The sequence below is a fragment of the Leptodactylus fuscus genome, chromosome 6 (assembly GCF_031893055.1).
Source record: "Leptodactylus fuscus isolate aLepFus1 chromosome 6, aLepFus1.hap2, whole genome shotgun sequence".
In the NCBI taxonomy this organism is placed as follows: domain Eukaryota; kingdom Metazoa; phylum Chordata; class Amphibia; order Anura; family Leptodactylidae; genus Leptodactylus; species Leptodactylus fuscus.
This window is the reverse complement of record NC_134270.1, coordinates 136,477,469-136,503,615: the sequence shown is the minus strand read 5'-3', so window position 1 is coordinate 136,503,615 and position 26,147 is coordinate 136,477,469. Positions and strand designations below refer to the sequence as shown.

General features: G+C 42.2%; 1 protein-coding gene and 1 long non-coding RNA gene across 3 annotated transcripts in view; both read right to left on the bottom strand.

Annotated features, from left to right (window-relative positions):
* Window positions 1-1,724: 1,724 nt before the first annotated feature.
* LOC142208676 (G protein-activated inward rectifier potassium channel 1-like) overlaps window positions 1,725-26,147 on the bottom strand; it is a 30,478-nt gene continuing 6,055 nt past the window's right edge. Inside the window, exons 2-3 of the mRNA XM_075277318.1 lie at window positions 7,863-8,079; window positions 1,725-2,586 (exon numbers count right to left, since the gene is read on the bottom strand). Coding sequence (XP_075133419.1) covers window positions 1,988-2,586; window positions 7,863-8,079 — 816 coding nt within the window. The 3' untranslated portion in view covers window positions 1,725-1,987. The remainder of the gene's footprint in view (window positions 2,587-7,862; window positions 8,080-26,147) is intronic.
* LOC142208687 (uncharacterized) lies at window positions 24,607-25,186 on the bottom strand. 2 transcript variants are annotated; one of them, XR_012716899.1, is made up of 3 exons: window positions 25,177-25,186; window positions 25,054-25,083; window positions 24,607-24,782 (listed from the first exon to the last, which is right to left on the bottom strand). It is a non-coding gene; the product is annotated as an uncharacterized LOC142208687 (long non-coding RNA). The 2 variants fall into 2 exon arrangements; XR_012716898.1 differs by lacking the exons at window positions 25,054-25,083; window positions 25,177-25,186 and adding exons at window positions 24,904-24,933; window positions 24,964-24,980.

Sequence of the window (26,147 nt, the reverse complement as noted above, 5' to 3'; positions counted from 1 at the left end):
TATATTTTGTACCTGATTTATAGAACACTGGAGGGTACGGAGAGTCTATTTTATCATAAATCACCCTTTTTGAATGTTGGAGAAAAATGTTGGCTTATCATAGGGTGGATTACTGCTTCTTCTTATGCCTCCACTGGGGAAATTAAACATTACATAGTACCAACTAAAAACAATGGGCTGTCCCTATATCAAATGAATATTTTGGGTTCTCTAGAGTAGGGATCCCCAACCACTGGTCTGCGGACCAGGACCGGACCATTGGGGTTTTTTGCCGGTCCGCATGGTGACAGGCTAACCCCAGTTTTAGCTGGATACTTCGCGCTAGGCCACGTTGCTATGGCAACATGTAAACTATCAGGTAGTGTGGTGTCCTGTAGCCAATAGTTTACACATTACCATAGCAATGTGGCCTAGCGTAAAGTATCCAACCTCGGTGTCTAGCGAATCGCCATGTCCGCTCAGATGTTTGTGTCACTCCCACCTGCCCCGCAGAACCTTCCCGTCCACACGTTGTAGCCCGCCTATAACCCTGCCCAATATGACCAAAGCCCCTGCCCCACCCCACTGGGCCATAGAAAAATGGTCTTGCTTGAAGCTCATCCCTTGTGCAAAAAAAGGTTGGGGACCACTACTCTAGCGTCAAATGCTGTTTGTATCCACTGTCCACAAATTGATGGAGGTACCAAATGAGGGACTCCCCTCTGTCAACTTAAAGGGGTTTTCCAAGCAAAACTAACTGATGATCTTTTAAAATGGTAATTACTAGAGATGAGCGAGTAGTATTCGATCGAGTAGGTGTTTGATCAAATACTACGGTATTCGAAATACTCGTACTTGATCGAACACTACTCGCTGTTCGAAGTTTAAGGTTCGATGCAGAACCAGCGTTAATTGGCAGAATGCTATATGCTGTTTCTTCTCTTACCTTTCTGAAGTCTTCTCTGCGCTGCGTCCTCGCTTCTTCTTCCAGGTGGGATTCACTTTGCCTAGGCATCCGGACTAGGCAGAGCCGACTGCGCATGCGCGGGCATGCACACGCATGCGCAGTCGGCTCTGCTCAGGCGTCGGGCCTGGGCAGAGCCGCACGCGCGTGCACAGTCGGCTCTGCCTAGGCCGGATGCCTAGGCAGAGTGAATTCCACTCGGAAGAGGACGCGGGGACCCTGCGCCGGGAGAAGACTTCAAGCAGAATCCAGCCCGACCGTCACTCGTGGACTTGGTAAGTATGATTTTATCGAATGTTGCCTACCCCTGAAATGAGCATTTCCCCCCATAGACTATAATGGGGTTCGAAATCCGTTCGAACAGTCGAACAGTGTTCGAATCAGATTTAGAACCTCGGACACTTTAGTGTTCGCTCATCTCTAGTAATTACTAACTGCGACTACACAGTGGACGGAGCTATCTGCTTTCAGCTCTGTGCACTGTGTAGTAATAGCACCACAGCTGATCAGTGGGGATGCTTGTTGTCAGACCCCCACCAATCTGACTCTGATGGCTTATCCTATGATAGGTCATCAATTAATTTGCTTGAAAACCTATTTAAAGTTTCCCAATAGGTTACGGGTACAGGCTCTATCACTGTAGTATCTACATGTTTGATGACAAAAAGAAGAAATTGCTGCAAATTGTACAAAATATAACGTATTCGTAATCTTAAAAACTGCAAACACGAAGATCAGGGAATACTCGTGGTGACTTCCATTCAGTAAATATTAATTCACATCAATGAGAAAAAGTTTTTATTATTTTTAGCTACTTTTTTCCCCGGAACATAATAGGTTCCCGAAACACATTGTATGTTCTATACGTCACATCTCATGCATTAATGAAAAGACAAGACTTTTTCAATGCATGTTTTAATGTGGAAAACAATGTTTCATGACAAAAATGTAGAACAGTGAATGTCTCTTCTTGTCACAAAGTTTAAGGCCATTTATTATTATTCCATGTAGGAACCAGCAAGTTCCTCTTCTGTTCCTATACATTTAGCTGATGCAGCCAGAATTCATTTTCCTCAGCTTTGCAGGTAGGTTACTATCTAGCATTGTCCCCAAAGTTAGCATGCCCTGTGTCTTCTTTGGGAGCTGAAGGTTTCCAGTTGATCGTGTCATACACTCCGGTTTTACCTTAAAATATTTCAGTGGCGTACTCTCCTCGCTGTCTTCGCACGTGGAAACTGTGATCCGTTGGATTTTTAATGGGAGATCCCCAGTGCTGCACGCTCTCTCGACACTATTGGTACACATTCTTAGTAGTTTCCTCTGGGCGCTGTCATTGCCCCTGAGTTTTTGAAGCTTAGTTGGAAGTAGACTGCTTCCGACTTCAAACACGTTGAGGTAGTCTAAAGAGCAAACTCTATCCCGGTTATATTTATCGCTGCAGAGAGAGTTTAGAGGAGAACTTGGGGCTTGTTTCTCCTCTAGTTCCTTTACACTGTAGTATGGGGTTGGGACTTCAAAGGTAGCGTGAAACTGGGAGTAGTCTACTCGAAAGAAGCCTTCTTCTAGGGACATGACTGGAAGAAACCTATGTCCCCAAAGCACTTCATCCTCTGTATAAGATGTTCTTGCTTGGCAAGTCATTCCTGGAAAAGAATTCTGCATTAGATTCATTGAGTTCCAAAATAGAAATATAATAGGAGGGTTCACTTATTTATAGGACGTATAGAAAAAATGATTATGGCAAAGGAAAAAAGGCCTCCATATGCTACACAGACTTTTAGGCGATGATCTTACAGGAAATGCTTATGAACTAAAAGCTTGTTACCTATAGAGTATCGGTGCTCTCAAATGTGCACCATGTGTCATCATACAATTTGGGAATGAAATGTTAGTGTGACTGTAAGGCTCCATTCCCACGGAGTAACGTGTCAGAGTGTGAGCGCTCAAAACAGATCCCATTAATTTCAATGTGTGCTGGCTCATGCGCGCTACACATTGAAATCAATGGGTTAAAAAACCTCCCATTGATTTCAATGTGTAGCGCCCGTAAGCCGGCACACATTGAAGTGAATGGGATCTGTTTTGAGCGCTCACACTCTGACACATTACTCCGTGGGAATGGAGCCTTACAGTCACACTAAATGCGCGGCGCGTTACTCCATGGGAACGGAGCCTAAGTTTGGAGAAGCCTTTGTATAATAAAGCCAACCATACTTGTTCGGTTGACAGCTATTCCTACTGCCCCCCTTATACACAAGCTTGCTGGGCATAGCTGAGCATACATGTACTCTCCTCCATTACAGGGCTTTACTGGAGGACAGTTTTAAGTGAAAATTCTGAACATGCCATAAGTAAATAAATTAGATAGATTCTCACTGACCCCCTTCCAGTTTATTTCTGGTCCTGCCTGGGTCCCCATTATTTTCTTCTACTTGAAAAGTCTAGAAATGTCCACTCAGCCAGTCACTGTACTCAGTGGTGATCTGTCTCAGCCAGCTGGAGTGGGCATCACCAGGCTATGCCAGGACGTAAAGACCAGTAGGGACCAAGGCAGTGTCAGAAACCAGACTGATAGGAATTAGTGAAGACAACTAACACTCTTATTTTTTTTTCTAAAGTCATTCTCATCATTTTGTTACAGACAATCCCCCCCCCCCAAAATCCCCTTTAAGTGACTAACACCACTAACAAAATCACCTCTACACCACTTATTGGCTGTATGTTGGGCCATTACTGGTGTAGTGAATAGACCATCTTACTATATGTAAAAGCTTAATCTTACTGCCAAGAAAATCAACTTTTAATCTGTTTACATATGGTTTGGTGCAACTGGGGTGGGATCACATCTGGCAGAGGAACTCATTTTCACTTTTTGTTACCATGCAACGCCATCCCCTAGATTGACCGATGTGTGGTGACCACGGGTAAAAATGGGTGTTCTGGTAGAGGCAGGCATGCCCCGGGTGCACCAAATAAATTATTTGCATTCAGATTCAAAGTTGGTTTTCTTAGCACTTTGACAAAATGAGTAGTTTTCTAGATCTCTGCTTGCTGTCATTCACTGTTTACTTCCAGTGGATAAAAATTAGTCCCCAGTCATGTGATATACATTCCATGGTCATGTGATGTACAGTTCATGGTTATGTGATGAGCAGTCCATGGTCATGTGATGAGCACACAGGTGCACCATTCATTGCTGTGCCCCTGTATGTCCATCACATGACCATGGACTGTACATCACATGACTATGAACTGTACATCACATGACCATGGACTGTACATCACATGACTATGAACTGTACATCACATGACCATGGACTGTATATTACATGACAATGAATTGTACATCACATGACCATGGACTGTACATCACATGACCATGGACTGTATATTACATGACAATGAACTGTACATTACATGACCATGGACTGTATATTACATGACAATGAACTGTACATCACATGACCATGGACTGTATATTACATGACAATGAACTGTACATCACATGACCATGAACTGTACATCACATAACCATGAACTGTACATCACATGACCATGAACTGTACATCACATGACCATGGACTGTACATCACATGACCATGGACTGTATATTACATGACAATGAACTGTACATTACATGACCATGGACTGTATATTACATGACAATGAACTGTACATCACATGACCATGAACTGTACATCACATGACCATGAACTGTACATCACATGACCATGGACTGTACATCGCATGACCATGGACTGTATATCACATGACCATGGACTGATTTTTATCCACTGGAAGTAAACAAAGAATGACAGCAAGCAGAGATCTAGAAAACCAGGAATTGATCTAGAAATTATATTGAGTAACTATATAACTTTTAATTATACAAATAATTATATTTGTCTCTCAATATTGGTCTGAAACTGGACAACCCCTTTAAGCTTTCATTTCAACTTTTTTATATACCTAGCAAATAGATTTATAATCTTATCATATATAGAATAGTCCTTAAAGGGAATGACTGGGCTTTGCCAAGTATTGTAACTCCTTTTGTAATCCCAGACGACTGTTTAATAATTCGATACTATTGTCATGTATGCAGATTTTGTACCTTACATTTGTGTAGTGCATTCATAATGTCTCTTGTCCATCCTGATTTATAGACTTCAAAGTGGAATGGCCATTTATGTCTCCTCCGCTAAGACATTATGATAGAACGAGCTTTCATTATAGCCTATTACACAACTTTCGGGGCAAGAATGTTAATGAATTGTATAGTAAAGTCACCGAGAATTAGATCTTAAAAGCTTCATTTCTGCCGTCGATTTACTGAATGGCCTTTCATTTAAATGAAAATACATAAAAACCATCCAAAAGTAATAAGGATTTTGTGGGACATTATGAGCCTCATTGTAAAATACGGGAAACTACAGGAAATGTTATCTTTATCTCTGTACAGACAGTTCCTGAAAATTACACTGTCCTCGGGAACATTGCCGCTATTACATCTTGCAGACTTTTAATGTTAAAGGGGTTCTCCAGTCTTTAGATATCAGGACCCATTCTTGGGATAAGTCTTCGATATCAGATTTATGAGAGCCTGACAACTAATATCCCACCGATCAGCTCATATAAGCTGACCACACATGTAATAATACACATAAATAACATCACCTCTAAGGTGTTTCTATCCAACAGCAATGGTTCCAGTGTCCCATTATAAGATTAACCGTCCGATAAAGCCTCACCAAACTATTTATAGTGTCATGTCCTAAACTGAATTGCACATTCAGGATGAAGGATTTATAGGGAAGGGGTATTTCACTTGGATGCCATAAAACTAGGGCTACTGTGCTCGGTATTTCTAAACAATTATACTCAATCCACCAGAAACCTCAACATTTCAAAGAGTTAAAGGGGTTATCAAGGAATCTAAGTACTTGGGCAGGAGGCTGGGGAAGATGAAACATTACAAAAAAAGTACTCCCCTTTCCTAAGACCTTCATGTCCCCTGCCACTGTTTACTCCAGTTCACACCAGGGTTGTACCAGCAGAAGCCCTCACATCACGTGGCCTCAGCGGTCACAAGAAAGGAACTGGTGGTGTCACTCACATACGCCACTGTTCCTTTACTTAGGCCGGTGAGGCTACTGATTGGCGCTGGACTAGACAGCAGTGAGGCACAACGGCGCACAAGGGATAGCTGAGTATGATTATTTTTCATGTTTCATCTTCCACCGCCTCCTGCCCAATTACTGAGATTCCTGGATAATCCTTTTAAGGATCCTGGTGTGCCCAATGTGGATAGAGAGGTGGTATACATGTGTGAACACCTCTGTATTCCCTTCTATTGGATTGACGAGACCGAGATCTACATCAGTCCTATAGAGATGAATGGAATGGTGTCCATACATGTGCACTGTTGACAAAGGGAACTCAGGGACCCCTGATCTCATGATTGTTGGGGGTCCCTGTGGTCAAACCCCAGAGAATGGACTTATTGCTAGCCTATAGGGGGTAAATGTTTTCAGTAGGAAAACTTATTTAAAGCAAAGCTCAATATTTAAATTCCACCTTTAAACCAAGCTGGACTTCTGGACTATTGGCTGACAAAATCTGGAGTATGTGTTGTAAACATTATATATGGGGTTTTTTTGTATTATTTGGTGACATAAACATCATGTAGCATAACAATATATGATGGCTATATACTTTTAGGTTTCGTAACCCTTAAAAGAGTTGTCCTACAATCACAACTTAGCACCTATCCACATTATAGGTGATAAGGATCCGACTTCCAGGTTTCACTGTATGAACCTTGACTCATCACAAAAATAGGGATACAGTGACCCCATTGTAATGGAGCAACAATCTGGAATTTGTACCATGTTACATTTAAAGCCTATGGGACTGATGAAGATAGGCACACTGTACTCTATGTCAGTCTCATGGCAATTAAATGGTATTGCAGATCCCATGCAGAACCATCATGTCATTCACACAGGGGACATGATAACCCCATTCTTGGTGATACTGGCTATGGGAATTCTGTTAGGTTACAATTGTACAATGCCTTTAAATGTAATTGTGTTTTATTTGTAGTATACGTGGAAACCGTATAAGTGGAAACCACCTACGGGTGCACATAGAGAATGGGGAACCAATAGGATGCTTTCAAGTGTCCCATTCAAGTGATACTGTAATCCCAACCACCAATAACCAGACCCCAATGTTGTTTCCTATTCTCTGATTCTGTCACTCTCCGAGGACTATATCCATGTGCAGGTTGTCCTCACCTACTGGCATTGGAGACGATACAAACTTGAAATGACCAACTATCTTCATGGGCCCTATAACAATCACATGGGCTGCATAAAGTATGTATTATATATTTAATAGTTCATAGTACATTGAGATACACATTGCCAATATTAAAGTCCTCATAGTAGCAGTTGACCCTAGGATATAGTGGACAACCTAATTATTTACTTGGAGTTTTCTTCCTGCAGCTTTGAATTCTTAAGAAGAGATATAGAAGAATCTCCCATGCCTCATTTATCTCTAGCCTGAGGTATTGGTCTGCAAGGCATGTATAATCTCTCCGCATCTCACTACCTGGATATGAATGGGTATTGATTTTCAGTGAAGGGGCATTGGCCTTCAGCCTTCCTTCTCTCTGTCTTATTCTGCCTCGCCTCTTTCTTCGATCACTCTTTTTCCGTCCTCCTTCACTTCTCCATCCCTCCCTTTCTCTTTCTTACGTTCTCCATATATTTCCTCCTCATTCTATCTATCATATTCCTTGAAGCAATACTTATATTATTGATCTGCTTCTTATCTGAGTTAATCTATGTTGTGCTTCTTATTTTATTCCTATGCGTAGCTCATGCAAATATTATGACGCTGTAATTCTCACCTGTAGTTTCCACAATGCCTTCCAGAATGACAACTATCTCAAACTGCTCGCTCCTCAGCGATTTCTGGGAGAGATCAAAGAACGGGCTCCGGCGGTTGATCTCATGACAGATAGTTAGTGGAGAAACTAGGAACAGCTGATCAGCTCCGGTGCCAAATCCAACATCCAGCTCACGTTGATCTAGCGGCAGGAATTCACCTTCTGGGGTCTGTCTGGACTGAGAAACAATACAGATATCAAATGTTTAATCATATCAGAAATTCTGCCTACGGTGTGGATAAAAGTAATGTGCGATGTGAGCGTTTGTTGTATCTTTTGGCAGATGGTCATTTACATTTCATTACACTTAATGTAGATCATAAACACTTGGCTGTATTATGGCTGTGTTTAATACGGCGACCATAGGAATCCATGTGGCCTCTACTGTACCACTGCAGGAAATTCTATATATATCAGACAGAGGTCTCCTCCACAGGACTCCACATTTGCTGCAAGCATTGCTCCTACAGATGAATATGAAATGGAAAAATAGCATATTCATATGGGTTTTCAGTGCCAAACTTCATGCACGGGAAAGAGGTTCACCTCATTTGTGAATTAGGTGCACCCTAGACCAGACTTGCGTTTGCCCAGAAATCTACATGAGCTTGTAGTTGTCATAGTTGTCAGGAATCATTTGGACCAGTATACTGGTATAAATCTGACATATAAGACATGACAAATTTCCCCTTTGGAGTCCAACAGAGTCCATATGGCAGTGCATACAGGCTGTATGACTTTGTATAAAGGAATTGTATATACTCTGTGTACTTGCATACAGACTCCCTAAAACAAAGCTCTGTTTGGCTAAGGCCCCACAGGATAACCCAGAGTAAAATAGTGCTGTGGGAAAACCCGCGGCGACAACGCATCGCGTTTCTTTAAACAAAAAGTTTAAAAAGTTTTTCTCCGCCAACTTTCTGTTACAATGATACCTATTGGAAAACTGCTGATGCTTCTGTAGGTATAATTGACAGGCTGCAATTTCCAAAATCGCACTGGTAAAACGCCGCATTTTTTCCCGTGGGAAAATTGTGGCGTTTCTGTCCCGTGGAGCCCCAGTCTTCATGAGTCTTTAATTTTAAATGGTGTAGCTCTTATACATGTTTAGCATTAGAAGGATAAGGTGTCAGCAGAAAGGACACCTTTGACCCTAAGTGGTGGATTTCCTTTTAAGTGTAACGCTGGTAGACTTGTCCAAAAAAGAGGTGTAATTTGAAGTCCCTAACCGTCTTCCCAACCAAAGGGTCATGGGTGGGGTTGCAAGGCACCCATGGGTGCTACAGCACCTTCGTTAGGAATTGCTTCTAAAAACAATAGGGAAAATTCACTTTTACCTCTATGCCAGGTTTGTTTTTGCACAACTTCCCTCTTACTGACCCGTTCTTGTTCCATTAGTGGGTAGAGACCATGGCAAGCCAGGGAGGAGACCCTTAGCCCAACAAACCAGAGAACTGGCACATGGGAGTGCACCATAAATATTAAGAGACTGGAGTCTTTTAATAATTCAGACACATCTTGTGCCAGCAGGGGAATTGATTAAGACTGGCTTATACTGTATATACATAAGACATCATTTAAGGAATTAAAATAAAAGCTGAGATGTGATTGGTTGTTATTAGCAACTCCTTCAGTGATTGTTTTTTACACTTTAAACACTTTTGAGACATTTTTATATATTGTATGAAAAGGGACGTGGGCTTTCGGGAACGGAGCATGACCAGGTGTGACAGGTGACACCATGCAGTCAGACTAGACAGTTCTAAACTGAGCAGAGTTATCAAAAAGCATCAGACACTGTGATAAATCTGGCGCAGTTTAGTACTGTCCAGCTTTAGCACAGGGACTCTAAGGCTGAGTTCACACAGGGTATTTTGGTCAGGATTCTGAGGCGGAATCGGCCTCAAAATCCTGACCAAAAAAATGGCTCCCTTTGAAAGCAATGAGAGACAGTCAGTTCTTTTTTTCCGGGAGCGTTTTTTCCCGGCTCCCGGAAAAAAGAAGTGACATGCTCATTCTTCAAGCGGATTCACCTCACGCCATTTGCCTGAAGACACTTCCTCCTCCCGGCATCCAGTCGTGGCTACCCATTGTTTTGACCGGAATCTGAGTCAGCCTCCTCGTCAAATTTCAGTCCAAAATACCCCATGTGAACCCAGTCTAAAGAAGAAACTGCACTGATAATGTCAGCCTTGCTTTATCATTGCAGTCTCCCTAGCTAGAAGGGGCGAGAGACTGGTGATAATACAATCACTAAGAGTCCACAGGTTGTTTACCCAGGAGCAGTTCAGCCTGAGTCTTTAGGGTGAATGCTCTAATCTGGAGGCATCACAGACTGATACTAGAGTGTGAGGAATTTTCTGCAAGTATGGCTGGTTTTATTTGGGAAGAATTCTACCACTAATGGCCTACAGGTAGACAACGAGAGGTTGTATTTCCTCCCCACAGTGCTGATACTAGTGATGCTGAAATTTATTTTAAAAAAACCATTCATCTTCCTCAGCAGTGACCCCGGGCACATGATGTTACATGACATGAGGAGTTCCAATAGAGGTAATAGAAGGTGAGTATGATTATTTTTCTTTTTACACCTCCTCTGAAGAGGTCCCAGAGTATAATAATGTCACTTTTCACTTTAAAATTTCTTGGCTGTTTTCCTTAGGGAGCTAGAAATTGGCTAGATACATTTCCAGGAGCCCTGACAGTGTTCTACACTATGTTTTATAGATAGGTTCCTAGGAGCCCTGACAGTGTTCTACACTATGTTTTATAGATAGGTTCCTAGGAGTCCTGACAGTGTTCTACACTATGTTTTATAGAGAGGTTCCTAGGAGTCATGAGAGTGTTCTACACTATGTTTTATAGATAGGTCCCTAGTAGAGATGAGCGAACACTGTTCGGATCAGCCGATCCGAACAGCACGCACCCATAGAAATGAATGGAAGCACCTGTGACGCTGACTTTGCCGGCGGCCGGCTGGCGTCACAGGTGTTTCCATTCATTTCTATGGGTGCGTGCTGTTCGGATCGGCTGATCCGAACAGTGTTCGCTCATCTCTAGTCCTTAGGAGTCCTGACAGTGTTCTACACTATGTTTTATAGAGAGGTTCCTAGGAGTCATGAGAGTGTTCTACACTATGTTATATAGATAGGTTCCTAGGAGCCCTTAGACTGTTATACATTATGTTTAAGGCTCCTTGCAGACGACCACAGCCATGGTCAGTATGCTAACCGTTTATTTAATGGATTGCACACTGACCCATTCTCTTCTATGGACCTGTATATACAACTGTGAGTTTCACAGTCTCATGTGCGGGTCAACACTCTGGGCCACAAAAATATAGAACAGGTCCTATTCCTGTCCTATTTTGTGGCCCATGCTTTTGTGACTCCTATTCATTTAATGAAAAGAGGCATGGAAGCACGGCTCGTGGTCAGGCAACACACGGGGGACATAACGGGGAACTTCACAGCCGGTCGATTGCAGCATGGTTGTCTGCAACCGGCCTTATAAATAGGTTCTTAGAATCCCTGACAGTGTTCTACACTATGTTTTATAGCTAGGTACCTAGGAGCCCCAAGGGTGTTCTACACTATATTTTATGCTATTTTTTTAATTGTAATTTTTATTAAGTTATTACAAAAGTTTTGGAATATAAACCGTAAGATAAGCTATACAAAATATTAATAGTTAGGGAAGGGAAAAAAGAGGGAGAGAGGAAAGTACTAGGGAAAAAAAAAACAGCATGAAATAATTAATCAAAAAATACAGTCTGAACAAGCACAAACAGAACACACAACATAAAACATGACACACACAAGGTTGGGAAACAACAAGAGGGGAAGGGGAGATCAGAGACCATGGAGAATGCATTATGTATCCCCAGAGAACCCGATCACATGAAAGTTATCTGTTGTGTTGTTGAGTGTGGCTATGAGATACTCCATCATGCGCACATCCTTGACACTGGCCACAAAGGCCAGACCAGTAGGAGGGTGCACACATTTCCAATGGAGAGCCACAAGCATTTCAGAAGCAGTGCAAAGATATAAGAAGAATTTTGAGGTCTTTTTGCCAAGGTGTCGGGAAGGTAGATTAAGTAATAAATAAACAAGATGGTCCAGCGGGACACCCTGGAGAAAGGGCTTGTCAGTCAGTCGCATAACTTCTGCCCAAAAAGTACGGATTAAATGGCAGCTCCGAAAAATGTGGAACAACTTGCCTTCTGCAGAGAGGCATCTCCAGCAAGCCATGGGGATGCTGGGGTTGAGGGTGTGTAAGAGGACTGGGGTATAGTACCACAACATCAATAACTTATGTAATGTAATGCATGTGGACGGTTTGGCTGGACAGACCCATATGATCTGCCATTGTGCTGGTGAGATATGCCTGCCCAGTGCCTCTGTCCACTGTCCAACGATGTATTTGTGGGCGAGGGGAGTGTGTCCCTCTGGAGAAGAGAGGAGAGCTCGACAAATCTTTTCAAAAAGAGAAGGGACGGACACCTGCGGAGCCAGAAACAGAGTGCTCATAAAGTGAGCTATCTGCCTATAGTGTAGCCACTCAGTAGACGGCAAGTGCGAATTGGAGGTGAAATAGTCAAAGGGTCTGAGCTCCAAGGACGACGGATCAATCAGGCCAGCGATATGGAACAGACCTAGTCTACTCCAAGGGTGCACCATATCAGATCCCAGTCCCCCTGGGAGGAGAGTATTAAAAAGGAAAGAAACCATGGAGGAATGTCGGAAGGCAAGAGGGAAGAGCTATAACTCTGGTGAAGCGGATGGGTCCTAAAAGAGGGATGGGAGGAAGAGGGGGCAAACAACACCATAAGAAAGCATTTGGATGGATAGGAGCAACCAGAGCTTTTCTATCTCCACCCATTTAGTATAGGCCCGTTCCGACACCCAAACCGGAATACAACCTCTACCTTCTCAGCCAGCATAACTGAGCATGGTATGCGGTATCTCTTCCCATTCCAAATGAATTGTACTATAGCCCTCTGGAGAGAGCGCAATTCTGAACAGGGGACTGCCACTGGTAGAGTATCAGGGAAATATGTAAGAGATTACATTTATCTAGGAAGGATCAGAGGTAACTTAACATCCAGGAGTAATTAACCGAATATAAGGTAGTGTAGGATGATGACAGTTGGATTCCTAGATAGCAAAGGGAATGGTCTATCCACTGAAAGTCATAATAATGACAGAGAAGTTGAAAGACATAGTCCGGAATCTTTAACGGCCTCTGTCTTTGAGGAGTTGACTCTATAACTAGAGAAGTGTCCAAAAAAAGATATGTGGGGATTGCTGAGGTCAGCAGGACATCAGCAGCAAAGAGACTAATTTTAAAGTTTCGATCACGCATAGAAATCCTTGTAATATCAGGATTGGAATGAATTTTAGAAGCTAGGGGTGTTTAAGCCATTTCAAGGTGCCACCCGAACACGAAACAAACCCTACACTAGGCATAGCATCATGTATAAATTTTGCCTGGAGTGTTTACTTAATAAGTTGGACATAAGTCGCAAGATACACTGCCTGACCAAAAAAAAAGTTGCGAGTGTTAATATTTAGTTGGGCCACCATGGGCACAAATAACAGCACGCATCCGTCTCGGCATGGAGTCTATAATGTTCTGTAGTGTAAACTCAGGGATTTTGATCCAATTCTCGAGTATCAGGGAGCCCAGGTTACGCAGATTTGTTGGGGGTGGTGAGTGACAGCGCAGGCTCCTTTCCAGCACATTCCAGTGTTTTGTGTGCTTCTCGTCGCACCCGGACACGACCATCACTCTGGAACAATGTGAAACGTGATTCATATGACCACATGACCTTTCTCCACTGCTCTAGGGTCCAATCCTTGTGGTCTCTTGCAAATGACAGGCGCCGACGTCTGTTGGTTTCTGTCACCAATGGCTTTCTTGTGGCGACACAACTGTTGAGACCCATTCCTTTGAGTTCTCATCGCATTATTCGCTCCGAAATGTGTCGCTCCGTCGAGTTGAACATCTGTGTAAGCTCAAAGGTGGTTTTCCGGCGGTTATTCTTCATCAGTCGCTTTAGGGACCTACGACCTCGAGTTTCGAGCATAGTCTTACGCCCACACTTTCCATGGTTGGAGGGGGGTTCTCCACCATCTCGCCATGCTCGTATGATGCGCTGAACAGTTCTCTGTCCGATACCAGTTACTTCGGCTATCTCCTTGGTCGATTTGTTGGCCTGATGCAATCCTATGACTTGCCCCTTCTTGAAGGCACTAACATCTCTTCCTCTGGTAGCTCTTCCGTTGGTAGACATCGCTTCACACCTTTAATTATGATTTGCACTTGACAGGCTACAGCTCAATTATATATATTCAAGAATATATGCAAATTCCTGACCTGAACAGTTCATAATTATATCAGGGGTGGAACGGTACCTTGTTGCACAACGTGACTTTTTTTTTGGCCAGGCAGTGTACATTCTGGCTACAGGTTCAGATTACGTAAGTTTGGTACACGGTATAGATATTAAATTCTGCTTTAAAAAATAATATTTTCTTACATTTTTATATATTGCTCACCAGTCGCCTTGTTTTTTTACAAAGTGGCTGATACTGCAAAAGTTAAGCTCAGGCCCACCATCTAACAATTACATTAAATGCTAGCGTATGTGACAATGTTATGATGTATAGGCTCTCTATATATGGCACACGTATAGAATTCATTAGTATAATGAGATTGGTATAAGTCTGATATCATAGCAAGCCTATGCAGTGGCCATTTATAATGTCAGCGTCCTCCTTGACATATGAGGTCTTTGGACAGGGCCTGAGCAATTGCTACGTCTATATGCTCTACTATTATGCTGCCGTTTCAGGCAAGAAGACTTATAAACCCACCACACCAGCTTTTAGGGGATAATATGGGATTTTAATACCGAAAGGTATTAAATATTAAAGGTAACCGTGTTCTCCATATTATGAACCTAAAAGAACAGTCAGTTCATAGAAAAACAGCGCCACTCTTGTCCCTAGGTTTTGTCTGCTATTGCACAGTCACTTAAGGACCATAAAAATAGGGGTCATGTTCTATTTTTTTCATTTTGATGTTCATTTTTCAGAGGAGCACCTGTTTCCATGGACCTGCCCATACATTTGAGTGTATGACGGGATTAGTGGAAACAGGCTCTCCTCCGATGTAAGATAGGCTTGAAAAATGAACGTTTGTCATGGCCATTTTGCAACTCAACTGTGTGAATGTAGCCTAAGGTTACGAGTGCAGTAGTTTTTACTGCCCGCAAAAACTAAACTACAAAAACAGACTTATCTACTTTGCAAAATCATATGTCATCCGTAATCACAGATCTGCAAACAATCTTGTATAATCCGATATACTTCTATGGGCAAATACAGAAAGGAAAAAGAACCTGCTCCATATTTTGAAGATGGTTTCTGCAGCACGTGCATATGGGGCCATAGAAATTAATGGGTCCATATTTGCATTGTGAGAGGGTGACAGGCAGAGGGCTGGAGTCACGGCATATCTCCTCCAGATTTCTAACTTATGTGTGGTCCAGGGCAGGTCTTGAGTAAGCCTTAGCCCCAGTTGTGGGTCTGAGGCTCATTACTGGGTCACACAAAGCTGCAGAGCCTGCACTTTCAGGGCAGATCCTGGGAGCAAGAGGAAGCGTCTGGGTCTGTCCTGGTACTGTGAGTCTGGTATTGTGCCCATTTGTTAATTTGTGTGGCCTCCTGAACAGTTAGTACTCATTTGTTTAGTCAGAGCTCAGACGAGCAGGGTTTTTGTGTCACAAAATTTTTGCATGAAGTTAAGGCTATTTTTTATTTTGCTCATTTTGTACCCGACGTCAAGGTTTATTTATTTTGCTATGTTTTTTTTGTTTTTTTTTTTGCTACAATGTTGTGTCCCTATCTCTGACTGCTTGGGTCCACACCATCGCTGCAGTGTTTTTCATTGCATTTTCTCTGCGGACTTTCTGCCCTTATTATAGCTACTGGTTTTCAGCCATAAATAGGAAATATAAAAGGGAAGACATATACTTCTTCTTACCAGATCCTCTTCTGGTTTGGCTCAAAAACTGTATCAGAAACTGCACATGTGTTTTTAGCCTTAAATAAGTTAGAAAAACATCTGCTCCTCACAGCAGGTACATCTACAGCTGTACTTGTTAGATATAAGCCTCGCATCTTACAAGAATCCATAAAGTGTTACATTATTGGTTGATAGTCAGTAGTGACATTTCCACGTGAGCTTTAGCTACTTGTATATCATATTTGAAGTCCAATATAGGAGGTGGGAATTGCCAGCCATATCATGCAAGGCATAAAAGCAATAGATTTGCTCAACTACGCTGATGGCCAAATTGGCAGTGGATGAGGCTACCACCCTGCTGGGAAGTGGTAGGGTGGCAGCACAATCATAGTGTGCATGGCCAGCTTCATTGAAATAGGTCAGCACTCTTGAAATGATTGGATCATAGCAGATAGCTAGGACAGAACTGTGCTGGAATTGAACTTGAAAATCGTGTGTTTCACATAGGCAGTAAAAGATTAATGGAGCATGACAAATTTATATCCACCAAAATGTGTACAGAAGAAAAAAAAAACCTGTGCGAGGAGAGAAATTAACCATTTTCCCTCATGTCATGAGTCTGAGCTAGGCTCTTTCGAGATGGCGAAGCTGCCAACTTTCAAGGAACAGTAAGAATATTGAAAGACTTGGCTACAAGATGTAATTGTCTTCTGTGTGATGTGGTGTCGGGAAGGTTCACCTTACAGTTACCTGGACTCATATGCTAAGCACTGACATAAACAGAAACTTGATAACAGAAATTTGTTATTGGAACTGCTCCCATAACAAGTGGGAGTGATCCATTAATAATCTCCCAAGACAGCGGAGAATTAAAATTCCTTGATGCAGAACACAGCAGGAAACAGACTGTTTAATTCTCAGATGGTGGTAAAATAACATTGACGGGAGTCTGTCAGCAGAACCCAGCATAGCAGATAGGTTAGGGTTACCTGAATCCAATTGTATTATATCTTGTGTATTGGTGCCTCCATTGTCTATATGCAAATGAAATCTTTGGAGCAATGAGAGCATTGTCACTTACCTCTTTAGAGCAACAGCAACATTCTAGTTGCTCGAAAGAGCTCATTTGCATATTGAGAAAATTGGGAATATCTCATCCACTGAGGCAGGGATTCACAAGGGGAAAACACAATTTGATTCAGGTAACCCTAACCTATCTATCTATATGCTGGGATCTAGTGACAGACGACTGTTAAGGACTAGAGATGAGCAGGTAGTACTTGATCGAGTAGGTATTCGATGGAATACTACTGTATTCGAAAAACTCGTACTCGATCGAGTACTACTAGCTGTTCGAAGTTAAGATTCGATGCAGAACCAGTGTTGATTGGCAGAATGCTATACATTGCCAATCAACGCTGGTTCTTCTCCTACCTTTAGAAGTCTTCTCCCTGCGCAGTGTCCCCGCGTCCTCTTCCGGCTCTGAATTCACTCTGCCAGGCATCGGGCCTGGGCAGAGCCGACTGCGCATGTCCGCCCGATGCCTAGCAGAGTGAATTCAACACCGGAAGAGGACGCGGGGACGCTGCGCAGGGAGAAGAATCCAGCCCGACCCTCACTCATGGACTTGGTAAGTAGAATTTGATCGAATGTTGCCTACCCCTGAAACGAGCATTTCCCCCCATAGACTATAATGGGGTTCGAAACCCGTTCAAACAGTCGAACAGTGAGCGGCTGTTCGAATCGGATTTCGAACCCCGAACATTTTAGTGTTCGCTCATCTCTATTAAGGACGTCATCTACATTTTAGTTCCAAAGGTCCCCAGAAATAGGCAATTCAATGGTTTTTCTGCAGCTCATATCCACAGTGATCGGAAGTATTCTTCATAGAAACCTGGCAACAAGAGTCTGTTCACACTGCAGCACCTCTACAGGAAAAATAAAGTATTACATGGTTTCCATTAAAATCAATGTCTGTATAATACTATCTTAGGGCCCCTTCACACGGCGTAAGCGCGTCGCTCATTTAGACCCGTACACACGAGCACTTCCAAACACATCCCATTCACTTCAATGGGAGCGCACGTAAAGCCGGCTTTACGCGCGCTCCCGTTGAAGTGAATGGGATGTGTTTGGAAGTGCTCGCGTGTATGGGTCTAAATGAGCGGCGCGCTTATGCCGTGTGAAGGGGCCCTTAGCTTCTCCAGAGAGAGTAACTCCAGCTGGTAACAGACCCTATTTAGACATCGATCCTGGTTCCTGCCCACGGCTGCCTGCGCTTCCCCTTCTGTTGAGGCCACTGTGAGCAGGAGCGGGGGGATCGGTAAGTAAGGCCCTGGGCCCCACAAACACTATTATTATACTTGGTGGTCTTTTCAAACCCCCGAGTATAATGATCGGAGGCCCAGGGGACGTAAGAGAACATAAAAAACAGTGTTACTTACCTCTCCGGGCTCCAGGCAGGCTTCAGGCCTACTTGTATGAAGTCCCTGACATCACATGGCTGGGCTTGCGTCCTTATGCGTCGCGTGTTTCTAAATTTTATAATGCCTAAGATATAACCATTTTAGTGACACACTCATTTTCCCTAAATTACAGAAGACCCCAGCTCTCACGCTTATAGTCAAAGCAATATTCAGCTCTCAATAGAGAATCAAGGGAACACTAAAGAATCAAAGGATTTCACAAAAAGGAGCCAATATTTGTTAATAAAGTATTCTACAAAATGTATTAATGATACAAACACAATTCCAAAATCAAAAGTTGTTAGAAAGCTTAGTAGTTAAACCCACCAATTTCAATGGGACTAGCTGAATATCCAATAGTTACTGGGGTCTACTAATTCTCCCCCATAATTTCATCATCTACCACATTGGATTCAATTCCGCCAATATTAAAAATATGAACTTTTATCCAAAAGGAAATGATACGTGAACACTGGCACACGAACCAGCACTGCTTTCCCATCAGGATGGGCTTAACATAGAAAATATTGTAACCCTCCAGGAAATGAAAGTCTTTTCTTAGTTGCAGATGACTGATACCAGGATGTAATAAAAGTAAACTATTTCATATTTTAATATCAAAGTTTATAATAAAATACAGAGGTTTGATATTACTTACTGATACCCTGCTGAAAAACTAATCTGAGTGCAGAAATAATATATAATAATCAGAAAAACATAGCAAGTTATTAAAATTGGCTCCAGTAAACCCCTCTGGTCTACCTCTGAGGCTCGTGTTATCAATACTGAAGATTCATTTTATTCCTTGTACTGTCGGTAGTTATTATTAGTATGAATAGTTACAGATATTAAAAGGGATTCTCAGGTTAAAAATATTGATGGCCTGTAATAGGTAACCAGTATCAGATTGGTGGGGGTACAACATGCAGCACTCCCACTGATCAGCTGAGAATGTAGTAGGCAGCTCTGTTTTCTGTGTAGTTACTCATATGCAGTAACCTGGTCTGGCCACTACACAGAGAATGGCGCTATCTGAGAACAGTTGATCGATGGGCACTGTTACCGGGCCATAAATGCTGCAGAGCCTGCAGAGGAAGTAGCTGGTTCTGTCCTGACACTGAGAGCCTTGCGTACAGTACAATTTTTTTGGGTTGATTTCGTGTGGCTGGTAGTAAGCCACATGTACAGTTAGTATTTTCTGTTTAGTTCGTGCTCAGACGAGCAGGATTTTGGTTTGCCATGATTTGGCCTGAAGTTCAGGCTGTGGAGTCGGGTGGAGACGGGTCTATCAGTGATCAACAGATATCTCTGTATGCACAGTCATAGAGGAAAGGTTGTTAATCACTGACAGCCCCACTTTCTTGACTTCTCAATATAGAAAGAGTAAAGATCTCAATTGATAAATGACAAATTTTACTGAATCTATTCCCAGAAAACTAGATATCAATCTGCTCAGCTCCTTCTGCTCTATGACATGCTGCTTGAAGATTAGACTGCATTTTCCATCTGACAGGTTTGCTTGATGTCTCTCTTTCTGGAGGACCCAGCACGTCTATGCGCTAAACAGACAGCCAATTCATTTCAATAAAGACATGTGTTCTGCTTCATTTCCTTTGTGGTGGAGCTACAGAGGAATTAAACAACTTACGCTCAGTATCCCCACAGATTTAAGCTTATCTCTAAGAGAACTCTGAGACTAAGGGAAACCTTATATTAAAAAAAGATACACCTTACCTGACACTTCCTATAGGTTATATTGTGGCAGCGGAAACCTAATAACCCACCTACACTTCTAGACTGTTTTACATGGGTTTTCTAAGCAGAAAATCTTTTTTTTTTTTTCTTTTTTAAGAAAGGTCTGTTAGTGCTAGTAATGGGTTAATATCTTTAGCAGTGTTTGGAGTGATTTAGGGGTGTCTGGTTGCTATTGTCATTCTCTTCCTTTGTTTACATGATATTAGCTTCCTGCTGTGCAGCTTCCTGTGTAGCTGCTACACTAGTTCCCTCTCAGTCAGCCCCCCTCCTCTATCACACCGTTACAACCCCCCCTGTCTCACTAGCCTAGCACCTCCCCTCCTCCCTGTGTCACTCAGCCTAGCCCCTCCCACCCTCTCTGTCTAACTAAGCCTAGCGATCCCACCCATTACTAGCCCCTCCCTCCATCTCTCTAGCTATCCTATTCCACTCACTAATAGAATACAGGAAGAGGGGAGGAGCTGTTTCCCTGACACAGGAAGGCTTGGTAAGTATTGATGGGGTTAGGAGGGGGGAGAGTGATGGTGAAGTTTCATTTCAGAACTTCACTGAATTATCAGAAAGTGTTTGGGGGGGTAGTCACATGACCACCCCAGGGATATTGATAATTATAGATTTTTTTTAATTGAAGTGAATTAGAAGTTAGGTGAGGGTGGAAGTTTAGTTTAGGGGTCAATTATCAGTTTGTCCTGGACAACCCCTTTAAGGAAGTTATCTCTACCCAGTATAAGGAGGATCTCTACACCCAAACTCCAGAAAAGAAATCCTTCTGGTTAAATTTTAGGTGGTCCCCCACTTACTCTTCCATTTTGACATTAACTGTACAGACTTTATCTCCCCCCTCCCATCTGGAGTGCCCCTAGGCCTCTTCACCATTCCTTTATCTCCTGTTTGCTTATCTACCTACTTCCACATCTATCCACATCTCTTCTTTTCTTCCTTCATTTTGATGATTGTCAATTATATGAGCCTTAGGCCTTATGCGTAGTATGTCCTTCTCACAGACACAGCTCCTCACTGAGGTTTCTTCTGTTACTCCCAACCTGGAGACTCTTTTGGCCTCCTTGAACTAAGCTTGCCCATGTGACCACTGGTTTCTCCATTGTAGGTCTCAGTGGTGACCCCGGGCACATGATGTAACAAAATAGTGTCGAAAAAGAGAAGGTGAGTATGAATTTTTTCTAATATTTTTGCCACCTCTCCTGGGCCTCCACCTAACATACTGCAGAGTCTGAAGAGACCCCAAAATATAATGCAACGGCTGTTTTTGTTTGTCCAAAGCAAATTGCCATTTGTTCGGTTTAGTTAAAAAAATAAAAAACAATTTTAAATATTCAAGTCGAATCCGGTTCGTGACTGAGGCCTGGTTCACATCTACATTTGGGATTCCTTTCAGGAAGTACGCTTGGGTTTCCCCCCGAACGGAAACCTATACGCATTATAAAGCGGTTAGCAAAGAAACCACACAAAGCCCATAGAGTATAATGGGGTCCGTGTGGTTTCCGCTCGGTTTCCGCTCGAAACCTGCAGAGAGAAAAGTGCTGCTTGAGGAACCCAAGAATAAGAGAAAGGTCACTGGAGGTAAAGCACAACTCGGATATCAAAAATCCCTTTCTCTACATACATGAATGTTCTCCTCTATGCAGTGTGCCATATAACAGAAGTCTGAGACCATGGAGAATACATTTGTGCATGTTTTATAAATGGTATAGTAGTAATACCCTATGGACCGCCATGTGTACTACACAGCAGCTGTTATTACTATGGAGGCTGGGGATGAACAGAAAATGTATGTTCAACAGGGAATGAAAGGAAAGCTTAGGAGGAAAGTAAATGATGTATATTGAGAAACATTGCAATATTTCAGGCACTGTACATGGCTTCAAATGGGATGAAACATTTACAGAGCTGTCAGTGGCCTTATCATTGTATTGTATGAGATTTGGGCTGTCAGGAGTAGCAGTGATCCTGTTGCTGCCGCCGAGGAACGATGTACAGTGAATGTAAAGTAGGACATTATTTTTCATAAAAATGAATCAGAGCTGACAACCCTAGAAGAGAATACATCTCATAGTATATCTCAGTAATAATACCTGCATCTGGGATGTCCACAGTACCACCGTCTTACAAGTCCTGGCAAATCCCATAAAATCTTTACATTCAACCGCATATGTCAGAGACATGGTTCTATACTCTATCATGTAAATGAAAGGACTTCTGCAAGAGTATAGACATAATGGTAAAATCAGAGCAAGGCTTAGACGGGTTGGCCGAAATAGGTTGACTCAAGGTAGCCTAAAAGAAAGTCATTCTCACCCCCATTGATCCCCTACCATACCTTTTTCTCATATCCCCACTGTTGGGTTTCATGGTACTCACTAGACACAGGAAATGTCCATTTGGTTAATCCTTGGCTATGGCCATGACTCGCCTGTGATTGACTGAGCAGGCATTCCTCAGGGGTCAAGACGGCCCATCAAATAAAGACCAATGGAGATCTGGTAATTTTTGGAACGGTGGAGGATTGGTGGATGTGAATATGACTTGTCTTGTACTTTATTTCTGCTACTTCAAGCTTTTCATAAAAGGAAGACGGCATCAAGTGATCACCAGAACCCAGTCCCGCAGATAGGTTAGGGTCTCCTGTATCAAACAGTGTCAATATGGCCACCTTACAAGGGTTTTCCGGACAACATAACTATATATATATTTTTTGAAAATTAAAAGTTAAACATTTTTTCATTCTAAGGATCTTTTTTCTCCTAGGCCAGTGACAGTAACAAGGGGACATCCACTACGTCTGGAGGAGAGAAAGTTTCACCAGAAACATAGAAGGGGATTCTTCACAGTAAGAACAGCGAGGCTCTGAAAGTCTCTGCCCCGGGAAGTGGTGATGGTGGATTCATTAAACAAGTTCAAAGAGGGCCTGGATGCCTTTTTTGAAGAGAAAAATATAACAGGTAATGGACTCTAGATTTTAAGGACACGTTGATCCTGGGTTTTTTTTACTGACCGCCAGATTGGAGTCGGGAAAGAATTTATTCCCCTGAAATGGGGCAATTGGCATAAGCCTCATGGGGTTTTTTGCCTTCCCCTGGATCAACACTGTAGGGGATTGTAGGGTTATAGGTTGGACTTGATGGACTAATGTCTTTATCCAACCTCATCTACTATGTAACTATATTTAGGTAATTAAAAAGTTTCCAGAGCTTTTAAGACTCCCTAACCATGTTAGTGGCAATAGTCTATTGTCTTGATCAGTGGCCATAGTTCCTACATTCATAGTCACATCCATTGGCAACCGATCAAGACAAAATATTGTCACCACCAAAATGGTTAGAAAAAATCTTTAAAATGGCAAAATTTTGAATTATTATTTGCAAAAATGTTTAACTTTTAAATGTCTACAAATTTATATAGGGTTATGTTCATGGGAAAACCCTTTAAGGTGGAATTCACACTGGATCCGCATCTCTAATAGCTTTTTTCATATAAATGGGAATGAATCTGAGCAAAAAAAGGAAGCCCAAAGGAAATGTTGACATCCCAGCTGTAGTATGAATCCTGCCCAATAAATGCAGTATATTGTAGTTACTGTCAGCTGGTGATAGCAATTGTGTACATCCTACATAGATTGTTCTGTTCAATCAACCTTACAATTCAATTTTCTGTGCCTGGATAACAAAATGACAAAGTGACTTATCCAAGGTCAGAGGGATGTAGTAACTGGGGTCTCATAGTCCCCACTAAATCCCTGCCTGGATGTACAGATACAATTAAGATCTATTGTCAGGATTACACAGGGCTGAATGCTTTACAATAATTCCTCCCCCCTCTATTAGGCTGGATTTGGACAGAGGGAAGCTATATTACATTATTCGCTATAGAACACTGAGATGTATATTTATAGTAAGCTTGTTTGGAGAGTTTAAAGAAGACATCAAGAAGACCTCATTTATCTGGGGATCTGATGTGTTATCATCCACTTCCCAGAGACCTGATGTGTTATCATATATTACATGGAGACCTGATGTATCATCATACATTACATGGAGACCTGATGTATCATCATACATTACATGGAGACCTGATGTATTATCATCCACTTCCCAGAGACCTGATGTGTTATCATATATTACATGGAGACCTGATGTATCATCATACATTACATGGAGACCTGATGTATCATCATACATTACATGGAGACCTGATGTATCATCATACATTACATGGAGACCTGATGTATTATCATCCACTTCCCAGAGACCTGATGTGTTATCATATATTACATGGAGAGCTGATGTGTTATCATATATTACACAAAGACCTGATGTGTTATCATCCACTTCCCAAAGACCTGATGTATCATCATACATTACATGGAGATCTGATGCATTATCATACATTACATGGAGACCTGATGTGTTATCATATATTACATGGAAACCTGATATATCATCATACATTACATGGAGACCTGATGTATTATCATACATTACATGGAGACCTTATGTGTTATCATCCACTACCCAAAGACCTGATGCATTATCATACATTACGTGGAGACCTGATGTGTTATCATATATTACATGGAGACCTGATGTGTTATCATATATTACATGGAGACCTGATGTGTTATCATATACATTATGATTACATGGAGACCTGATGCATTATCATCCAGTGTGCAGAGACCAGATGTGTTATCATCCACTACTACCCAAAGACCTGATGTGTTACATGGAGACCTGATGTGTTATCATCGACTACCCAGAGACCTGATGTATTATCATACATTAAATGGAGACCTGATGTGTTATCATCCATTACAAAAAGACCTGATGTGTTATCATCCATTACACAAAGACCTGATGTGTTATCATCCATTATCCTAAGACCTGATGTGTTATCATCCACTACTCAGAGACCTAATGTATTATCATCCTAATGCAGTATTATCCACTACCTAAAGACATCTACTATTGTAAGACGTGATGTGTTATCTTCCACTACCCAGAGACCTGATGTGTTATCGTCCACTACCTGGAGCCCATATGGTCATTATACATTCGATTACAACACAATGGACTACGATCTACTTTGGCTTTGTTGGCTACAGTGACCCAATGGGAATCCCCTAACAAAGGCTGAGTGTAACTAAAACTTGAATGTTCAGCACCCGGTCGACCATTTAACTCTGTCCTAGAACACCCAATTTTTTTGCTTTGATTATAGTGTACTGTGTACAAATCATATCTAATATAAAAGATAACCTGCTGAAATATCCCCTACACTTTACCCCTAATACATGTAAATCATTGACTACCTCCATCACGGAATCCTTCCGTCTTTATTACTAAATCTCATTTCACCTTTGTGTTGTGCCTTCTGCCAAAGAAATTCATTAAAGAGGTCGCGCCAAGTTTATTGCTTACCCCATACTCAAGAGATGGGTGACTAGAATATAACAATAAAGACAGACACTGCTGCTCCATCAGATGGGGTAAACGGGACCTAATTCTTGTGAATGATGGGGACGCAACACATCAGGTCTTACGGTAGTGGATGACTGCAGGGATCCCCACAATCATGAGTACAGGAGTCCTTTGTACCCCAATTTCAGAGAAGCATTAGTCTTTTAGGTGTGCTTCCCCTCCATTCAACTCTACGGGACTGCTGGAGACCACCAAGTGTTTTATTAGGATTTGCTGCTTCTCCATCAGACAGGGGTAAAAGGGACCCCTTCTTGTGAATGATGGGGGCGCAGAGGACAAGACATCAGGTCTTATGGTAGTGAATGACTGCAGGGATCCCCACAATCATAAGAACAGGAGTCCTTTGTACCCCAATCTCAGAGAAACATTAGTCTTTCAGGTGCACTGCCCCTCCATTCAACTCTACGGAACTGCTGCAGACTACCAAGTGCTATATTGGGATTCCATCAGACAGGGGTAAAAGGGACCCCCTTCTTGTGAATGTTGGGGGGCAGAGG